The 16025-nt window shown below is 36.1% G+C and overlaps 1 protein-coding gene across 4 annotated transcripts in view; it reads left to right on the forward strand.

Annotated features, from left to right (window-relative positions):
• Window positions 1-16025, forward strand: part of LOC105523974 (schwannomin-interacting protein 1) — an 833968-nt gene that overhangs the window by 189085 nt on the left and 628858 nt on the right. For 3 of the 4 annotated variants that reach the window (XM_011959053.1, XM_011959054.1, XM_011959057.1), the window contains exon 1: window positions 5959-6604. The exons of the other annotated variant lie outside the window; for it this stretch is intronic. In XM_011959053.1, the coding sequence (XP_011814443.1) occupies window positions 6542-6604 (63 nt within the window). In that variant the 5' untranslated portion in view covers window positions 5959-6541. Of the gene's footprint in view, window positions 1-5958; window positions 6605-16025 lie in introns of those variants that run through there. 4 annotated transcript variants of the gene reach the window in all.

The following is a 16025-nucleotide window of genomic DNA, read 5'->3' on the forward strand; positions in this document are numbered from 1 at the left end:
TTTGAGAGGACATTCTTCATCTGCAACTGGAAATAATATCCACCTCAGAAATGGATTGGGATGGCTGTGAAGGTTAAACGGCGCTACGCGTGTAAACTACAGCACAGAACCTGGAACTCTGAAGGCTCTCACTAAATGTTAGTTGATTTTGAATCTGCTCTTGAAAACATTCAGTGAGTTTATTCAAAATGCTGTGGAAAAATTGTGGAGAGCAGAGATGAAATTTTTAACTTGACACTGATTGAGGGGCACGGTACTTGTTTGTGATTCCCCAAGTGAATCCATGAGAATCAACTCATGTCCCAGAATGAATAGGAATATATATATTGGAACTGTACATTACAAAGGTAATAAATTAAGCATTTATTTTAGTGCTGCTCTTACTAAAGATTGATTTTCCAGTTCTGAAAATGAACTAGGTCTTTTTGCATCTAAATGAGTAGACCTCCTCTGAGAGACCACCCCCACATTCAGAGTAAAAGCAAGCGCAGACCACTCTCCTTCCTTCCAAGACCCGATGAATAAGGAACAGGCAGATTCTTAGGACACTGGGGAAAGCAGAATTACGTGCCATTCCTGCAGCTGCCCAACTTCTACCAGCAGACTTTGCCTCACTCCTGGTCAAGAGGAATTATAGTCCTGAGCAGGGTCAAAACCAGCAATTTGGACCATCTGAAGACTCTGTTACCTCAAGTGTTCTAGAGTGAAGGCTGTGGGATGCACAGGTTAACAGCACTGCTTAAGTGTCCCGGCTTTTAGCAAGAGTGTGGATATTCAACAGATGACCCACCAAACCTTTCCAAATATACTTCTAAAAGTCAGTCTTACCCTTGCTGTTGAACACAGCATATTCACCAACATTCAGACTGCTTCATTACCCTCAAGCTTTACTGCCTTTTTCAGATTTACAACCTCCAAGCTTTAAATACATCGAGAAAACTCTGGTGACTAATTAGGGAGAATGTCCTGTTACGAAGTCACACTTGGTTGGGGGAAAACTCAGCCCTAAAAGAGGATTTCTGGGACCCCTTCTAATACAATTTTGAGAGATTTAAAACTAGAGAATATAGGCCAGGTGCGGTGGCTCATGCCTGTAATCCCAGCACTTTGGGAGGCCGAGGTGGGCAGATCACCTGAGGTCAGGAGGTCGAGACCAGCCTGACCAACGTAGTGAAACCCCATCTCTACTAAAAATACAAAAATTAGCAGGGCGTGATGGTGTGCGCCTGTAATCCCAGCTACCCAGGAGGCTGAGGCAGGAGAATTGCTGGAACCTGGGAGGCAGAGGCTGCAGTGAGCTGAGATCGTGCCACTGCACTCCAGCCTGGGTGACAGAGCAAGACTCTGTCTCAAAAACAACAACAACAACAACAACACAAAACTATAGAGAATATAAGCTTTGTGCTACTTAACAATTTAATAACCTAGATTTTCCAGGTCAGGGACAGGTTACAGTATTAAGCTCAGCTGTTATAAATTTAGGTCCCATGAATTCTAATGTTCTAGTATCCAAACATTATCTTTCATCCTTCCTTTCAGACCCCTAAATAGCACAAATTCTTTGTCTATTTGTTCCAAATTTTGGTTCTAAGAATATATCAACCATATATAAAAAGAGAAGTCTTCTTAGTATTAGAAGTAGATACATTTCTCTTTTTTCAAACCAGAGCGTGAGAGAGTATTTCATTTTCCAAAGTTTTATAAATTATATAATATATAAACATATATGACAGTATGCATAAATATATTTTTATGTAAAATAGTATATTTATGCCACAAACATCAACTCCCTTTTATGTCTCTAAATATTGACTGATAATAGAGATTCCTTTTCCCGAATTATTTTTTAACATTATGATTTGAGGGTAATTTTTCTTGATAGGTTTAAAAATAAACATGTTGTTTTGGTTTGGGGATTTAAAATTTTTTCAGAAGGAGTGCTAATATTAAACATTGCATGAGTTCAGAGTGATATGCAAAATTGACAGTGAATTGATCACTGATTCATTCATCCATAGTAACATAATAAATCTCCCTTAGCAGTCTCCACACTTAATGACCTATGAGTATAGATGCAAAAACCTAGACTTCAAGTATGTCACCTTTGATAAAGATAGTTGAGAAATAACTTGTTTTCTTTGTAGTTTACCTCAAGTCCACTCTTGGCATTTGTTCTCACATAAACTCTGTCTTTATTCTACAGCTTAGGCGAGATAAATTGGTAGATCTCTAATTTAGACACAGAATGCACCTACATAATAAATCTAGTTTTATTATTACAAATAAACATTCCAAAGCACAGAAAGACAAGCATTGCATGTTCTCACATATTTGTGGAATCTAAAAATCTAAAACAATTGAACTAATGGGAAGAGAGAACAGAAGGATGGTTCCTAGAGCCTGGGAAAGGGAGTGGGAACCTCGAGTGGGGCAACTGGGAATGGTTAATGTAATGGGTACAAAAAAAATAATGAATGAATGAATAAGACATACTCTTTGATAGCACAACAGGGTGACTATAGTCAGTAATAACTTAATTGTACATTTTAAAATAACTGTAAGTATAATTGAATTGTTTGTAACACAAGGATAAATGCTTGGATGGATACCCCATTCTCCATGATTACTTAATGGATAATAATGTGATTATTTTACATCACATACCTGTATCAAAACATCTCATGTACCCCATAAATATATGCACCTAATATATAAAATATTAACAACAAACCAACATTCCACTCATTGAATGGGTATAAAAGATGGTTTAGGGTCCAAGGAGAAATTAGATGTGGTGAAACTGGAGTGTGATATATCATTGTGTTTCATTTCTTCTGGAAAGCTCATTAACCTAAGGGTCTTTTGTAAATAAGACATCTTTGTGGATGGGGGATAATTATTCACATCCCTGGATTAGGTCTACATTCATTCACTCATTCCACAACTATTTGAATGTCTACTGTGTGCCAGACCTTTGCCAAGTACTGGGAATACAATGATCACCAAAAGAAACACAACCTCTGCCCTTGCAGAATTTATAAATTCCTCAGTCATGGTTGACAATTCTTGTACCAGAGCTGTTGATAACTTACAGGCAATAATAACTATTAATTGATTAATTATATAGAAGTTTTAGGTGCTATTATTAATAAAAATCTTATTACTGAAATATCTTCTAGAGCAGAATTTCTCTGAATGTGGCACCTGAAATATTATTTTTATAGGACATTGGTAAATGTTAATTGGAAGAGAGGTAAAATGAGTCAATTTATTTACTTTACGACTTCTTTGAGACTTTTAAAGTTTATACACATTTTGATTCTGCAGGAAGGCTGTATTGTTTTCACATTTTCTATGCTTCTTTGAGCATGTAACCTGAAATGAGTCACATCTTACTGGACTTAATGGATCCATGGAACACATTTTGGGAAACATTATCCTAGAGTTACTAGGTGTTAAAGAAAAATTCCAATAACTCGAATTTTCCTCTAAGTGGCTCAATAATTCAATTAATGAGTTGAACAATGCATTTCATAAAACTTCCAATGAAAGTTTTACACACAACATGTCCTTTTTGTAGGTCTGTATCTATACAGCTGTATTATGCAAATGAAAATTTTATTAAGTTAGTTCACAGACAAAACTTGTTGCATTAACTGGCTCATGGGGTTTATGTAAAAAACAAATCTAGTCAACAAAATAATAGTACTAGAAGATGGAGTTTTAGAAAGTCAATACATAACTCAGTTTCCCTTCTTGATTTAGAAACTTATTTTCAGAAATAAGAGATTTAGGCAGAGGGAGATCAAAATCTCAACTTTATTTCCTGTCAAAGCTGGATTTGAGGGTGTAACTCTGACTGTGGCAACATTTGACCTCTTACTGTTGAACTTTGGAATAAGAGAAACTTAACCAGTCTCACCTACAGGGCAAGCCAGAGTGAATCCTTTGCAGGGAGCCAGATCCCACACAGAGACGGAGGGAGGATGATCCTGAGCTGTAGAAACCCAGTTCCTTTGCCTAATCCTCCAATCAGTGTAACTCCTTCCACCTTTGTAGAGAGGAGAAAAGGATGGAAATCAGAGGCTGGGAGTCTTTAGGAAAATGCTTTCTTACAGAAACCTGAGAAAATGAGAAGGGGGTGCCCAACACTGGATACTTCAGGGAGCAAAAATTGGGCTTTTTTTTTTATCATTTTAAGAATCACAAATACTTTTTATTCAGTTTGATTTTTATGTGATTTTATATATTATATTAATTAGTGTTTTCCAAATAATAATTACTTTTGGAACTTTTTTTTTTAAGAAATGCAGATTCCAGAACCACAACAGATCTATCATGTCAGAATATCTGAGAAGCAGCCTGGGACTTTTAATGTTTTTTTTTTTTTTTTTTTTTTTTTGGAGACAGACTCTCACTCTGTCACCCAGGCTGGAGTGCAGTGGCACGATCTCAGCTCACTGCAACCTCCGCCTCCCAGGTTCAAGCGATTCTTCTGCCTCAGCCTCCTGAGAAGCTGGGATTATAGGCACCCACCATCACGCCTGGCTAATTTTTGTATTATTAGTAGAGACAGGGTTTCACCATCTTGACCAGGCTGGTCTTGAACTCCTGACCTCGTGGTCCACCTGCCTTGGCCTCCCAAAGTGCTGGGATTACAGGGACTTTTAATTTTTAAAAATGCCCCAGATAATCTTCATCATTATTAAAGTGTAGAAAACACTAAGCTGTAGAAATTGAACAAAATTATCTAATTTATTTAGGAAACCTAAGTGGATCAGAACATTTAGGTAATCCATTTTTTTCTCAATTTTTATTTGGGTATTTTAGCATTATATAGATATGTTGTGAGAAGCTGGTGAGGCAGTATTTTCCAGAGGAGATGCCAGGACAATCACCATTGCTTTAATAGAATTTGTTCAGTGGCACTGGTTGTGTGGAAAATTGTTTTCTCCTCAGATTTATGGTTCTTTCTCAAAAATATGACAGAATACTATGCTCTTCAAGGAAAGCTGCTTTTGTTTGATGTACTTGGCCTTAAGGGAAGAATACATTTAATAAGCACTGATTAGATTAGTTTCAAGTTATTCTTCACTTGGGCTATAAGAATTATTTAGTTGGCACGAAAGGGGATTAGATAATTTATTAACTGGCAGAAATGACAATTATGACTGAAAATCATAATTATGGCATGTGACTAAATAGAAAGAGAAAAATATGTTGCAAAGAATGGTCATGGACATTGCTCATTTAAACATTCTTTAAAAGAATATGCGTACTATCCATTACCAGTTAGGTGTACAGATTAGTAACAATATAGCTAATTTTCTATTTTTACTTTATTCAGAGCTGAAAAACATCTAAAAATAGTGAATTAAAGCAAGTTTATCTTTAATCAACACTTGAAAATATACCCCAATCATTTCAGAGATAGTAAGATGTTTTTCTGTTTATGTAGCTTTTTAATTTTATTACATAAACTGTTGTTAGAAGTTGAAGATGGTTGCCTTAATTTTTATTTTGCAATCTTCATGGATTGAATTAAAAAATAATTTTTGGACATGCTAAATATTCTGAGAGGTGTTTTAGAAGTAGATTCTGTATCCTTAGAGACCCTCTAGTTCCCACAGCAGCTTCTCCAGGGAAAAGCCCTTCTTCACTATATCCACCACAAATTAATTGCAGTTATTCATTTTTTAAAGCAGCACTAGAAGCTGATCTTAGCTTAAAGGGAGACTTATCTCACATATGAGCAGCAAATTGATTTTCTCTTCATGGCACTGTATCGATAGGGTTAAGTATTTTCATAGAAGACCATGCTATCTAATGCAAGTAGATTTTCAAGAAAATCACTATGCTAAATACTTCAGTAGAAGGACTTTATCTACATACAGCAGCAACTGTGACCTGCTTTAGAGATGACATCATTGGGTGTCATGTGGCTCTTTATGTGTTTCAGCCTCAGAAAGAGATAATCTGTGAAAGCCACAGAGCCTGATTTCTGCTGTGATAATCTTCAGCAGACCGAGGCTGTGGCTAGAACGAGGCAGACCTGTTTATATGGTGTGTGCAGTGCCTTGTGGAATTCTTAACTCTATTTTATTGAATTATATTTAATCAAAAAGTAGATCAGATGATAGCATGAAGTGAATTGGCTGCTTTGGACTAATGGGATCTTCTTTTCTGCATTAAGATCAAGAACTTTTCTGGAATCCTCTGTTCTCCGAGTAGCCTTATCTTCTCTGTGTGTTTCATCAATTTGAAGAACACTGGCAAAAATCAGCAAACTTCATCTCCCAAAAAGCTCTCGCTCTTTTTTGCCAGTACTTGAAGATTTCTGCTCCAAAATCTACTTTGAGCTGCTTGAGCATGGTGGTTGATAACTGAAAGGCAAAAGCATCACCTATTTAGTGTGTGTTACAGAAATTTTTTTAGATAACTTTACTAGCTAACCCAGGTGACCCTTTACGGATTTCTTTCAAAGCCAATTTGAATAAACAACTCTTCCCTCTCAAATGGGCGAGAGTAACTCTTCAGCACCATGGAGAGGTCCGCGCAGCGTGCTGCAACGTGGGACTGTGACCAGGGCAAGCACTCCGACAATGTAAGTTTTACAAATGTCTGCCATCTATTTTAGGTGTATCATATTTGTACATATGAAGAGAGAAAACTTCAAAGTCGAACTGAGTCAGGTTAAATTTAAGCTATAAAAGCTGATGGCCTTCATTACATTTTTAAATTCAGAATTAAGCGTTTAAAATATATCAGAGTATTCATTTGAAAAAAATAGTTTCTCATTGCATAATTAGTATGTGGATACTTGATGCTTTGAATTTTGAGAATCTAAGTTTGGGTGTTCTTTTTTTTTAGTACACCAAAACTAATCGCATTGCAGTGGACAAAACAATGGCTTTGGAAATAGCATTTTAATATACACATATAAATAGTTCCAAATGTACAATCTGTTGGCCTTTGTATGCACAAGCCTCCTTTGGAAAGTAGTTCCTGATTTGTACAGTTTGGGAAGGTCAGTGTTAAACTTTTTCACTTTAGATTATACTTTCAGTTACCAAAAGAACGAATGTCTAGGTATTCTAATGTCAGTACATGGGAGGTATTTGATGACTTAAAAATTTCAAATTTATTGGTATGAAATGTATAGAGTGGCAGTTTATTATAAGTAGAAATAATAAGTAAATTTATAAAATTATATATGGGCCATTGAAATAGTACTTTTAGCATTATTGAAAATAATTAGTTTCAAAATGTTCAATTTAAATGTTCAAACAAGAAATAAAAAAATACGGTTTCTTCAAAAACATCTTTTAACTCCATCTTTAAGACTATCAAAAGTGTAGTTCTATGATATTATGATATGACACAACCAACAAAGAAATAATACTTTGAGTTACTACCCAGAATGACCCCAACAGATATTTTGATTAACTATTCAATTTTTTTCTAAGAGAACATATTGTCATTAAAAAGTAACTTTAACAAATCATGATTCTTTTCTCAGGCCACTTAAATGTGGTTTGGAACATTTATTTATGCAGAATCATTTATTTTAAAACCTAATAAACATATGTATTTATATTATTGTATTATAAAATGTATTTCCCTTAGTAGTTTTCTTCATTTTTAAAAACTAGTGGTAAATGCAATTTACTCAGCTCTACCTCTAATTCAAATATAATGGATTATTTCTGTTATGGATAATTTTCAAGTGAATTACTGTTGCTTCTTAACTCTTCAGTAATTTGGCATTTGATTTTGGGATAAATGGTACTTACATTTTGACAGTGTATGAAGTTCAGAATTTTAGAGGATGTAACAATTTTATGTAAAGGAGACCTTGGTATACATTTTTGTCATCTTTCCTCAATAGATCCACTGATAATTTCTGTAATTGATGTCAATATTTAAAAGGCCTTAGTTTTTGAAAAGAATGAAAGGTAGATTTATGATTTCCATTTTTTTAAGTTTCATTTCCCCAAATTTTATTATTCTGCTTTGGTTAATAGGTAAGTAGGACTTTTCACACACTATTGCATGTACCTCTGTGATTTTAAACTTTAATTGTTCCCTTATGGTAAACTGTATCCATTTCCAGCCCCTGATGAACTTTGAACAAATCATTCTGGTTTATTAAATTATACATTCTAATCCAGAAGAATCCAAGATTCATGTCATAAAATGCATCTGCTTGCTCTGAAATGGTGTCCAGAGGAGATGTACCTGATTCAGAAATTTGTTTGATCTTTGTCTCTGTCTCTCTGAATGATGTGATTCATTTATGATATTGTCAGAATGTAAAATCTTATATTTGCTGCTTTTTTGCAAACATTTTAGTGATATATTTATAACTACAGTTATCAGCACACACACTTTTCTGTAGTTGAGATATCATTGCCTATGTATTTATTTAACCAGAAATTGTTGCTCTATGACAAACTACAAACACATGTTTGCTTCTGTTTTGATAGCCTTTCAATCATTATTGAAACAGTCACCTGAACAGTAGAAAAATGTTCAGAGCTAAACTATTAGATATTCACATTTCTTTTTCTTTCTTTCTTTCCTTTTAAATAACATTCTGGTGGTAGCAGATGTATGTGAACAATCTTAAATTTAGTTGAGTGACATTTTGCTTTTCTTGCCAATGTAAAAATATGCTCCCAGATCTCTTTACTGTGGTCCACCCACCCTTGCAAGGGATTTATAACCTTTGGCTACAAAGAATGTAGGGGCATATTTATTTATGAAAGCCACCCTAGTTAGGATGCTTTACAAGGTGGCTGAATATAGAGGCAGTTAATTGGCAGGTGTGGTTTTTACTGCTGATTTTAACCCTTTTTGGCACTAAGAAAGATTAGTTGATCTCGGAAATAGTTCTTACATCCAAGGTATTCAGACTCATCTCTGTTGCATCAGTCTACATCACATATTCCTGTAGAAGCAGCTCCTCTAGCTACAGTCCCAACAGGAGCAGTTCCAGTAGGGAAGAGCCTGAAACTGGAATGTGTTGCAAGAAGATCCTAAATGGTAGCTTCTTAGAGGGACATAGGGGTCCTTGGGGTTATTTCAGTGAGCAGGATGCTGATTGATTCCAAATGGGTTCTAGGCTTGTTTTAGTATGTTTCTAACACTCTAAGGGGCTCAGTGGACATTAGAGGCTCAAGAGAGGTACCCTAGAATCCCAGAGAATCACTATAGAATCATGATTCAGCATAAAACTTTCTATCAAGTGATTTTTGTCCTCAGTTACTATGTTTTACTGTTGTTCCTTTCTCTGTCCCAATTGTATTTGCAAGGCACATTCCTACTTTATATTACTTGATGGACCTAACTAGATATGACCTGACTGATTTGAGATTTGCATTAAGTATTACAAGAAATGATGGAATAATCTTACATTTTCCAGAGAACTGAAAAGAGCTTAGGGACTTTTCATGGAAGACACACACAGAGCTGAAAGTCTGAGAATATTATCCAAATAGAAATGTCTGGATATGATGCTTTTCTCACTTTGACTAATCTTTCAAATTCCAGTCCCTCTGGATTTTACTCTCCCCCATAAGTAAACTTAAGTTGGAGCATGTAAAGAACACGTACACATCCCGGCAGCCAGCCCTAGGGTGAAGTCAGGCCACTTCCATCTTGCCTAATTTGTCCTGTAATTCTGACTGTCTTCTTGGATTTTTGACACCATCTCATCTACACTTCTGGAGTTGACACGCTACATCACACAGTCCCTGACTCCATTAGTAAGACCCATCTTGATGCAATACACATTTTGAATCCAACATTCTGGATTGACCTAAGTAGCATGCTTCTCTAGAATGCTGTTTTAGTGCTCGATCTCTGACTCCTGTGCACAACAATGGCAGGAAATAAAACCCCGCTTCTCCACCTTGGGTTTCATTTTGTGTGCTTTGAAACTGATGGAAATGTACTGTGTAGAATACAATGTTGGTATAGAAAGCATGTACATTGACTACCCATGACATAGTAAATATCCATTTTTAAAAGCAGTCAAAGACAGACTCAGCCTAATGATGTGACAGTAGGTATGAAAGAATATAAAGCTTCGGTGCCTTAGAGCAATTCTTACAAATTTGCTTATGTTTAATTTTCGTTGAGATTCCTAGAAATATAAATACAAGCATTGTATCTGGACTTCTGAAGAGTTTTTCTGTCGTCTTGGTGGAGAAGATAAAGACTTGTGAATGGAATGATAATTTGGAGATAGCAACCAATTTACTGATCCCTGGGCAAGGGATTTCTATCAGAATATGTGACTTGTAAGGGACCTCAACACTGACCAATCAGTGAAAGATTTATGGAGAAATTTTTTAAAAATAATTACAGGCTGGTGCAGTGGCTCATGACTGTAATCCCAGCACTTTGGGAGGCCGAGGTGGGCGGATCACCTGAGGTCAGAAGTTCGAGACCAGCCTGGCCAAAGTGATGAAACCCTGTCCCTACTAAAAATACAAAAATTAGCTGAGTGTGGTGGCAGGTGCCTGTAATCCCAGCTACAGACTGAGGAAGGTGGATCATTTGAGGTCAGGAGTTTGAGATCAGCCTGGACAACATGGTGAAACCCCATCTCCACTAAAAATACAAAAATTAGCTGAGTGTGGTGGCAGGTGCCTGTAATCCCAGCTACAGACTGAGACAGGCAAATCGCTTGAACCCACTAGGTGGAGGTTGCAATGAGCCGAGATCCTGCCATTGCACTCTAGCCTGGACAATAAGAGTGAAACTCCGTCTCAAAAGAAAAAAAAAACAAAAAAAAGGACAGAGCTATTTTTCAGTGGTATAGGAATAAAGCATTGAGCTTCTCATCACCAGAAATATGAGTCACACTTGATGACCCACATAAAAGATGCTATAGTAGGGGACTCCCTAATGGTGTGTGTGCATATGTACCAGAAGGTCTATGTGATCTCTAAGGTCTTTTCCAACTTAGACATGGATAAGAGTCATCAGTGCAGTGCTGTCTCATTAAAAAAAGAAAACAATAATTTCTTCATTCAACAAATATGTATTGGGTACATACCCTTGTGATTAAAAGAACTGAGATGATTAATCCTCCCTGTGCTCCTTGAGAAACCACCCACTTGAAAAGGAGTAAGAAAGGGGAAAACTGGGAAATAAAACCCCAGGTGGGTTTTATTTTAAACCTCAGGAGTTGAAAAAATCCCAGGAGGGAGAGTAAGATGCATCACTTGGATCTATCTGAAAAGGGAAAACTAGGTTAAAGGAGAAAAAAGCAGAACTGGAGTTATAATTTATCTTTTCATTATCCCTAGCATAGAGATACTACAATGCATGAAAAAGAAATGAAAAATTTAGAATTTATTGATCCCTAATCAATTCTATGATTCTATTTAGGACTGTCAAATCTCTAATGAGCTTTTTTGCTCTTTTGCCTGTATCCTTTCAACCTGTGTAGCTATATCTGCATCATATACCTTTAAAGATTCTGTTCCAATTGTCGTCTGTTCTTTTATAAATTGGGAGAAATCCTGAAGCTGTAGACCATCAATTCAAGCGGTCAACATCAAGTCAGCATAGCTACTGGCCCTGCTCTGAACTTGAATCTTTGCTTGATTAATTGATCATACATGGTGAATCTAGGCTATGCTGTAACATAGGATAACAAAGGGATCCCCCAAAGTATAATAGCTTCCAAACAGCAGTTTTTATTTCCTGACTAGGCATCAGTAGTGAAAGGCGAAGCGATACAGTGGGGTGAGCCTTCTTCATATAGTCATTCAGAGAACCCAGGATGGTGGGAGCTATGCCATCTTCAACACGTGGCTTTCAAGACCACCCTCCAGTTGTCTCCCTTCTAGCAAAATAGAAAGGAAAAAGGGCACATGTGGGAGGTTCTCGTGGGCCCATTCTGAAAGAGGCACCTCACTCAACTCACATTCTTTTGACTGAACCCAGTCACATGCTGATATGGTTGGTCTGTGTCCCCACCCAAATCTCACCTTGAAGTGCAGCTCCTATAATCCCCACGTGTCATGAGAAGGACCCAATGGGGGGTAATTGAATCATGGGAGCAGGTTTTTCCTGTGCTGTTCTCATGATAGTGAACAAGTCTCATGAGATCTGATGGTTTTATACAGGGCAGTTTCCCTGCACACATGCTCTTGCCTGCCACCATGTAAGATGTGCCTTTGCTCCTCCTTCACCTTCTGCTATGATTGTGAGGCCTCCCCAGCCAGGGGAAACTGTTAATTTCATTAAACCTCTTTTTCTTTATAAATTGCCCAGTCTCAGATATTTCTTCATAGCAGTATGAAAATGGACTAATACACATGCCATACCTAACTGCAGGGGAGACTGGGAAATATCCTACAGGTTACATAGAAATAAGAAAATAAAATAGATTTTAGAGCACTTAGTACTTTCTGCCATACCTGGGCTTCTGTTCTACTATGGGAAGACTTCTTTCTCCAAACCCACAGTTCCTGTTGCTATAAACCTGGTATAGCCTGCTAGATATGCTTGATGTTAATTTTACTGCAGCCTCGACCATTGCTAATTTCAGTCTTCCAGGTTGCAAACTTGACCCTAGGTAATTTAAGCCAAAAAATAATTTATTAGAAACACAACAGATAGCTCACTAAATTGACAGGAAGGCTAGAGAATCAGGCTCAGAAAAAGAAGAACCCACAGAAAGGCACACACAAGAGACAACATTATTGGAATGCTGTTGGCCTCACAGTACATTGGATGCAATGGCTACGCAGTTCAAAAATACCCCTCACTTTTCTGAGACACTTCTTCCAGATTCAAAGTCCTGAACTGGGCCATGCCATTGACTGGTTTAGATTATGCATTCAGGCCTGATTGCTAGAATTCAGGGAAGGGAATTACTTCTATAATGGGGGATAGAGTCCTGTTCCTTACTGTAATATGCAAAGCAGTGTATTCTGTAATTATGAGAGAGTCTCAGATAAACTAAAAAAAGCCAAAATCCAGTGTCCCTGATGTTGTAAGCTGCCCCTGATGTCACATTAGATCTACTAATGACCATGGTGATTCTCGTTGATCCCAGTTGGCCACACGCTTAGCCTGTGCTTTATTGCTATGCTTAGACTATGCCTTGTTGCCCCTCCTGGAATATGTGTTTTCACCACTTTCACCAGTTTATTACCCTAGCCTGCCTAGTAACCTCTATGAATCTTTCTTTGGCCCTTTTTGATGTTAGCTGAGCTTTTCAGGTCCTTTCCTACAACACTTGGCCTTGTTTGGAGAATTTAATTTAGACCTGGGACCTACATGGTAAGTCTGCAGGGCCATCACTCAGACATTTGACTCATCTCCTGGGGGGTTTTCTCATCTGTAAAATGAGTAAGTCGGCTCAATTCACATTAGTCTCAAAGGGACACCAAAGCTTAACAAGATCGTGCTTCGAGATATTTGGATCACAGGGTGGCATTATCACATTATTATTTTCACAAGCTGTTAACCTGAAGGGGGAAAATAAAGAGTGGAAATTTAATGCCAGAGAGGTTTTGGCACTTTGTCGACTCAGCATTAGCTTTGAGGGCTTTTGGAATTTTGCCTGAAATTTTCAACACCAAGCAGCTAAAAGCTGTGTTTTTATAGGCTCGTGATATTCCTGTCCCCAGGGATGGCATTAAGCACTTGCGAAGGATGAACTGTGCCAGGCCTATCTTCCAGTGTCCCACAAACAAAAAAGCAATGCACACTCTAAATTGCTGTGTGAACCCACATTTTCCACTTGGAACAGCACCTCTGACTTGTGCCAGTAGAAAAAGGATGATGGGAAGGGAGTAATCCATGATTGCATGTGTTAAATACATTCCCTATGTGACACGTGGGGTAATCATGGCTGGGAGGCTTCTGTTTGGGTGCTCGGATGGACCCTACTGAAGGTGATGGGACCTTTGTAGATCTTTCACAATCTCCCACATCAGTCTTTTTTGAAAAAGAGCTATTGGTTATGCAAAAGTCACCTTTGCCAACTAAACCAATGACTGGGCTAATTAGAAGCTAGGAAAGAGAAATACATCCTCTTGGAACTTCATTTTGGGATTTTGGAAGGAAGAGAAAGGCGGGAAAACCTGCTAGAATCTGGGGAAACATTTATTCATTCCCTGAAACTGATGTTTAAGCTATATGATCATAATTACCCTGAAAGGTTCTAAATAGTTTACTTTATTTGGACAAGAAAAATACATAGGATTCCACATATGTGCCTAAAACACATATGCACATATATTTTTAAAATAATATGCTTCATATATTAAAAGATGATAAATTTTCAGTGTCAAGAGCTAAAAAGTATAGTTTTGAATGAATATGCTTATACTTCTTAATGTATATACATTTTATGTTTCATGAAGACCAACAAATCTGTGCTTTGTCAGTGGAAGAAGGGAGCTATTTACATTTTAGAGCAAAGTACAATGATCACTAATTTATCAAAAACTGATAGGAAATGAGGTTTCTGTATAAATGAAATCTATCAATAATGGACGGTTACTTTTTTTTCAGTAGAAACATTTTGAATGACATTGTTTCTAAACTACATTGTAATATTCTCTGTCTCATTTTATAGCAATGCTTATTCATTTATCATTGTAATATATGTTTATATTCATTTTAGAAAATATGAAATGTTAGAAAATATATCTCACCATTAATCGAACAAAGACCACTATTAACATTTCAGGGAATTTCCTTGGAGTTTCCTAAATGTGTATGGTATGAATATGAATATATATAAAATACCTCTTAAACATATTTTCAACATTTTTAACTGTGCTTTTAAAAACTCAACATTTTAATTTCTGTGTCATTAAAATTTCTCAAAGTTTTATAGTACAATGTGAATGAGTGAGATTAAATCACATAGACGTATAACTTATTGAATTATGCCACTATAGTTATCAATGTCAACATTGAGGGTGTTTATATATTTTCACATTTTTGTTTCCTTACAAGAGATTACTATAAGTATAAAAAAATTTATATAAAAGTTTTAAGGATATTGATATATATTCTTACATTCCTAGAACTGTTGTGCTAGTTCTGTTAATTTAATAGATTGAAAGTGGCCTGTGTTTAAAACCTGAATTTCTTTTTAATTGTTGAGGTTTAACATTTTCACATTTTGTGGCCATGTTGACTTATTCTGTGAATTGTCTATTGTTTCACTGAGATTTTATGTGTTAAATATTATTATACATTATTTTTTCCATTCATATATGTGGGATATATTTTCCTAGATTGCATATTTCAATCTTTAGAATTTTAAATATATTTTTGGAAACAAAACCAAGTATCCCATTCACCTATATATTTTTGTGTTTTTTGAAAACTGGTTTCAACTTTATCATTTGTCTTAAGTTCATTAAAATTTTGGTGTATGGCATAATGAGAAATAATAGTCTTACTTTATTCCAAGTAGTTAACCCTTTACTTGAGCACCATTTACTGAGTCCTTTGCTCTCTGCTACAAACTAGTAGAGAACACCATTACTGAGTACTAGTACTAGTACTGAACACCACTACTAGTTTGTAAGAGAGAACAAAGGACTCAGTAAATGGTGCTCAGGAATCTTTACCATATGTTAAAAGTAAATCCATTAGAATCTCTTTCTGAACTACCTTCCTGGTTTCACATGTCTATTCTAGTATCTGTATTTTACTGTCTTAAATATTACATTTATATGATGAATTTTAATATTTAGTAGAGAATTCTCCACTTCATATATTTTCATGTTCTTGGATGGTCAGACTCATTCCAGATAAACTTTACAATTGTATACTTACGAGATTATTTAGATACTTTAATAGCAATTGCATCAAATCTGTAAACTAATATAAGAACTGATACCTTTGCAAATTTGTTCTTACCATCTAGGAACACTGTGTAGATAAATAAATATTGACATAAATATGCATAAGAACATGAATAGATATAGATATCAGAAAATATTTGAAATTTCATTTTATATGTTTTATGTTTTTTA

This window comes from Colobus angolensis, unplaced genomic scaffold (assembly GCF_000951035.1).
Source record: "Colobus angolensis palliatus isolate OR3802 unplaced genomic scaffold, Cang.pa_1.0 Scaffold48, whole genome shotgun sequence".
Lineage (NCBI taxonomy): Eukaryota > Metazoa > Chordata > Mammalia > Primates > Cercopithecidae > Colobus > Colobus angolensis.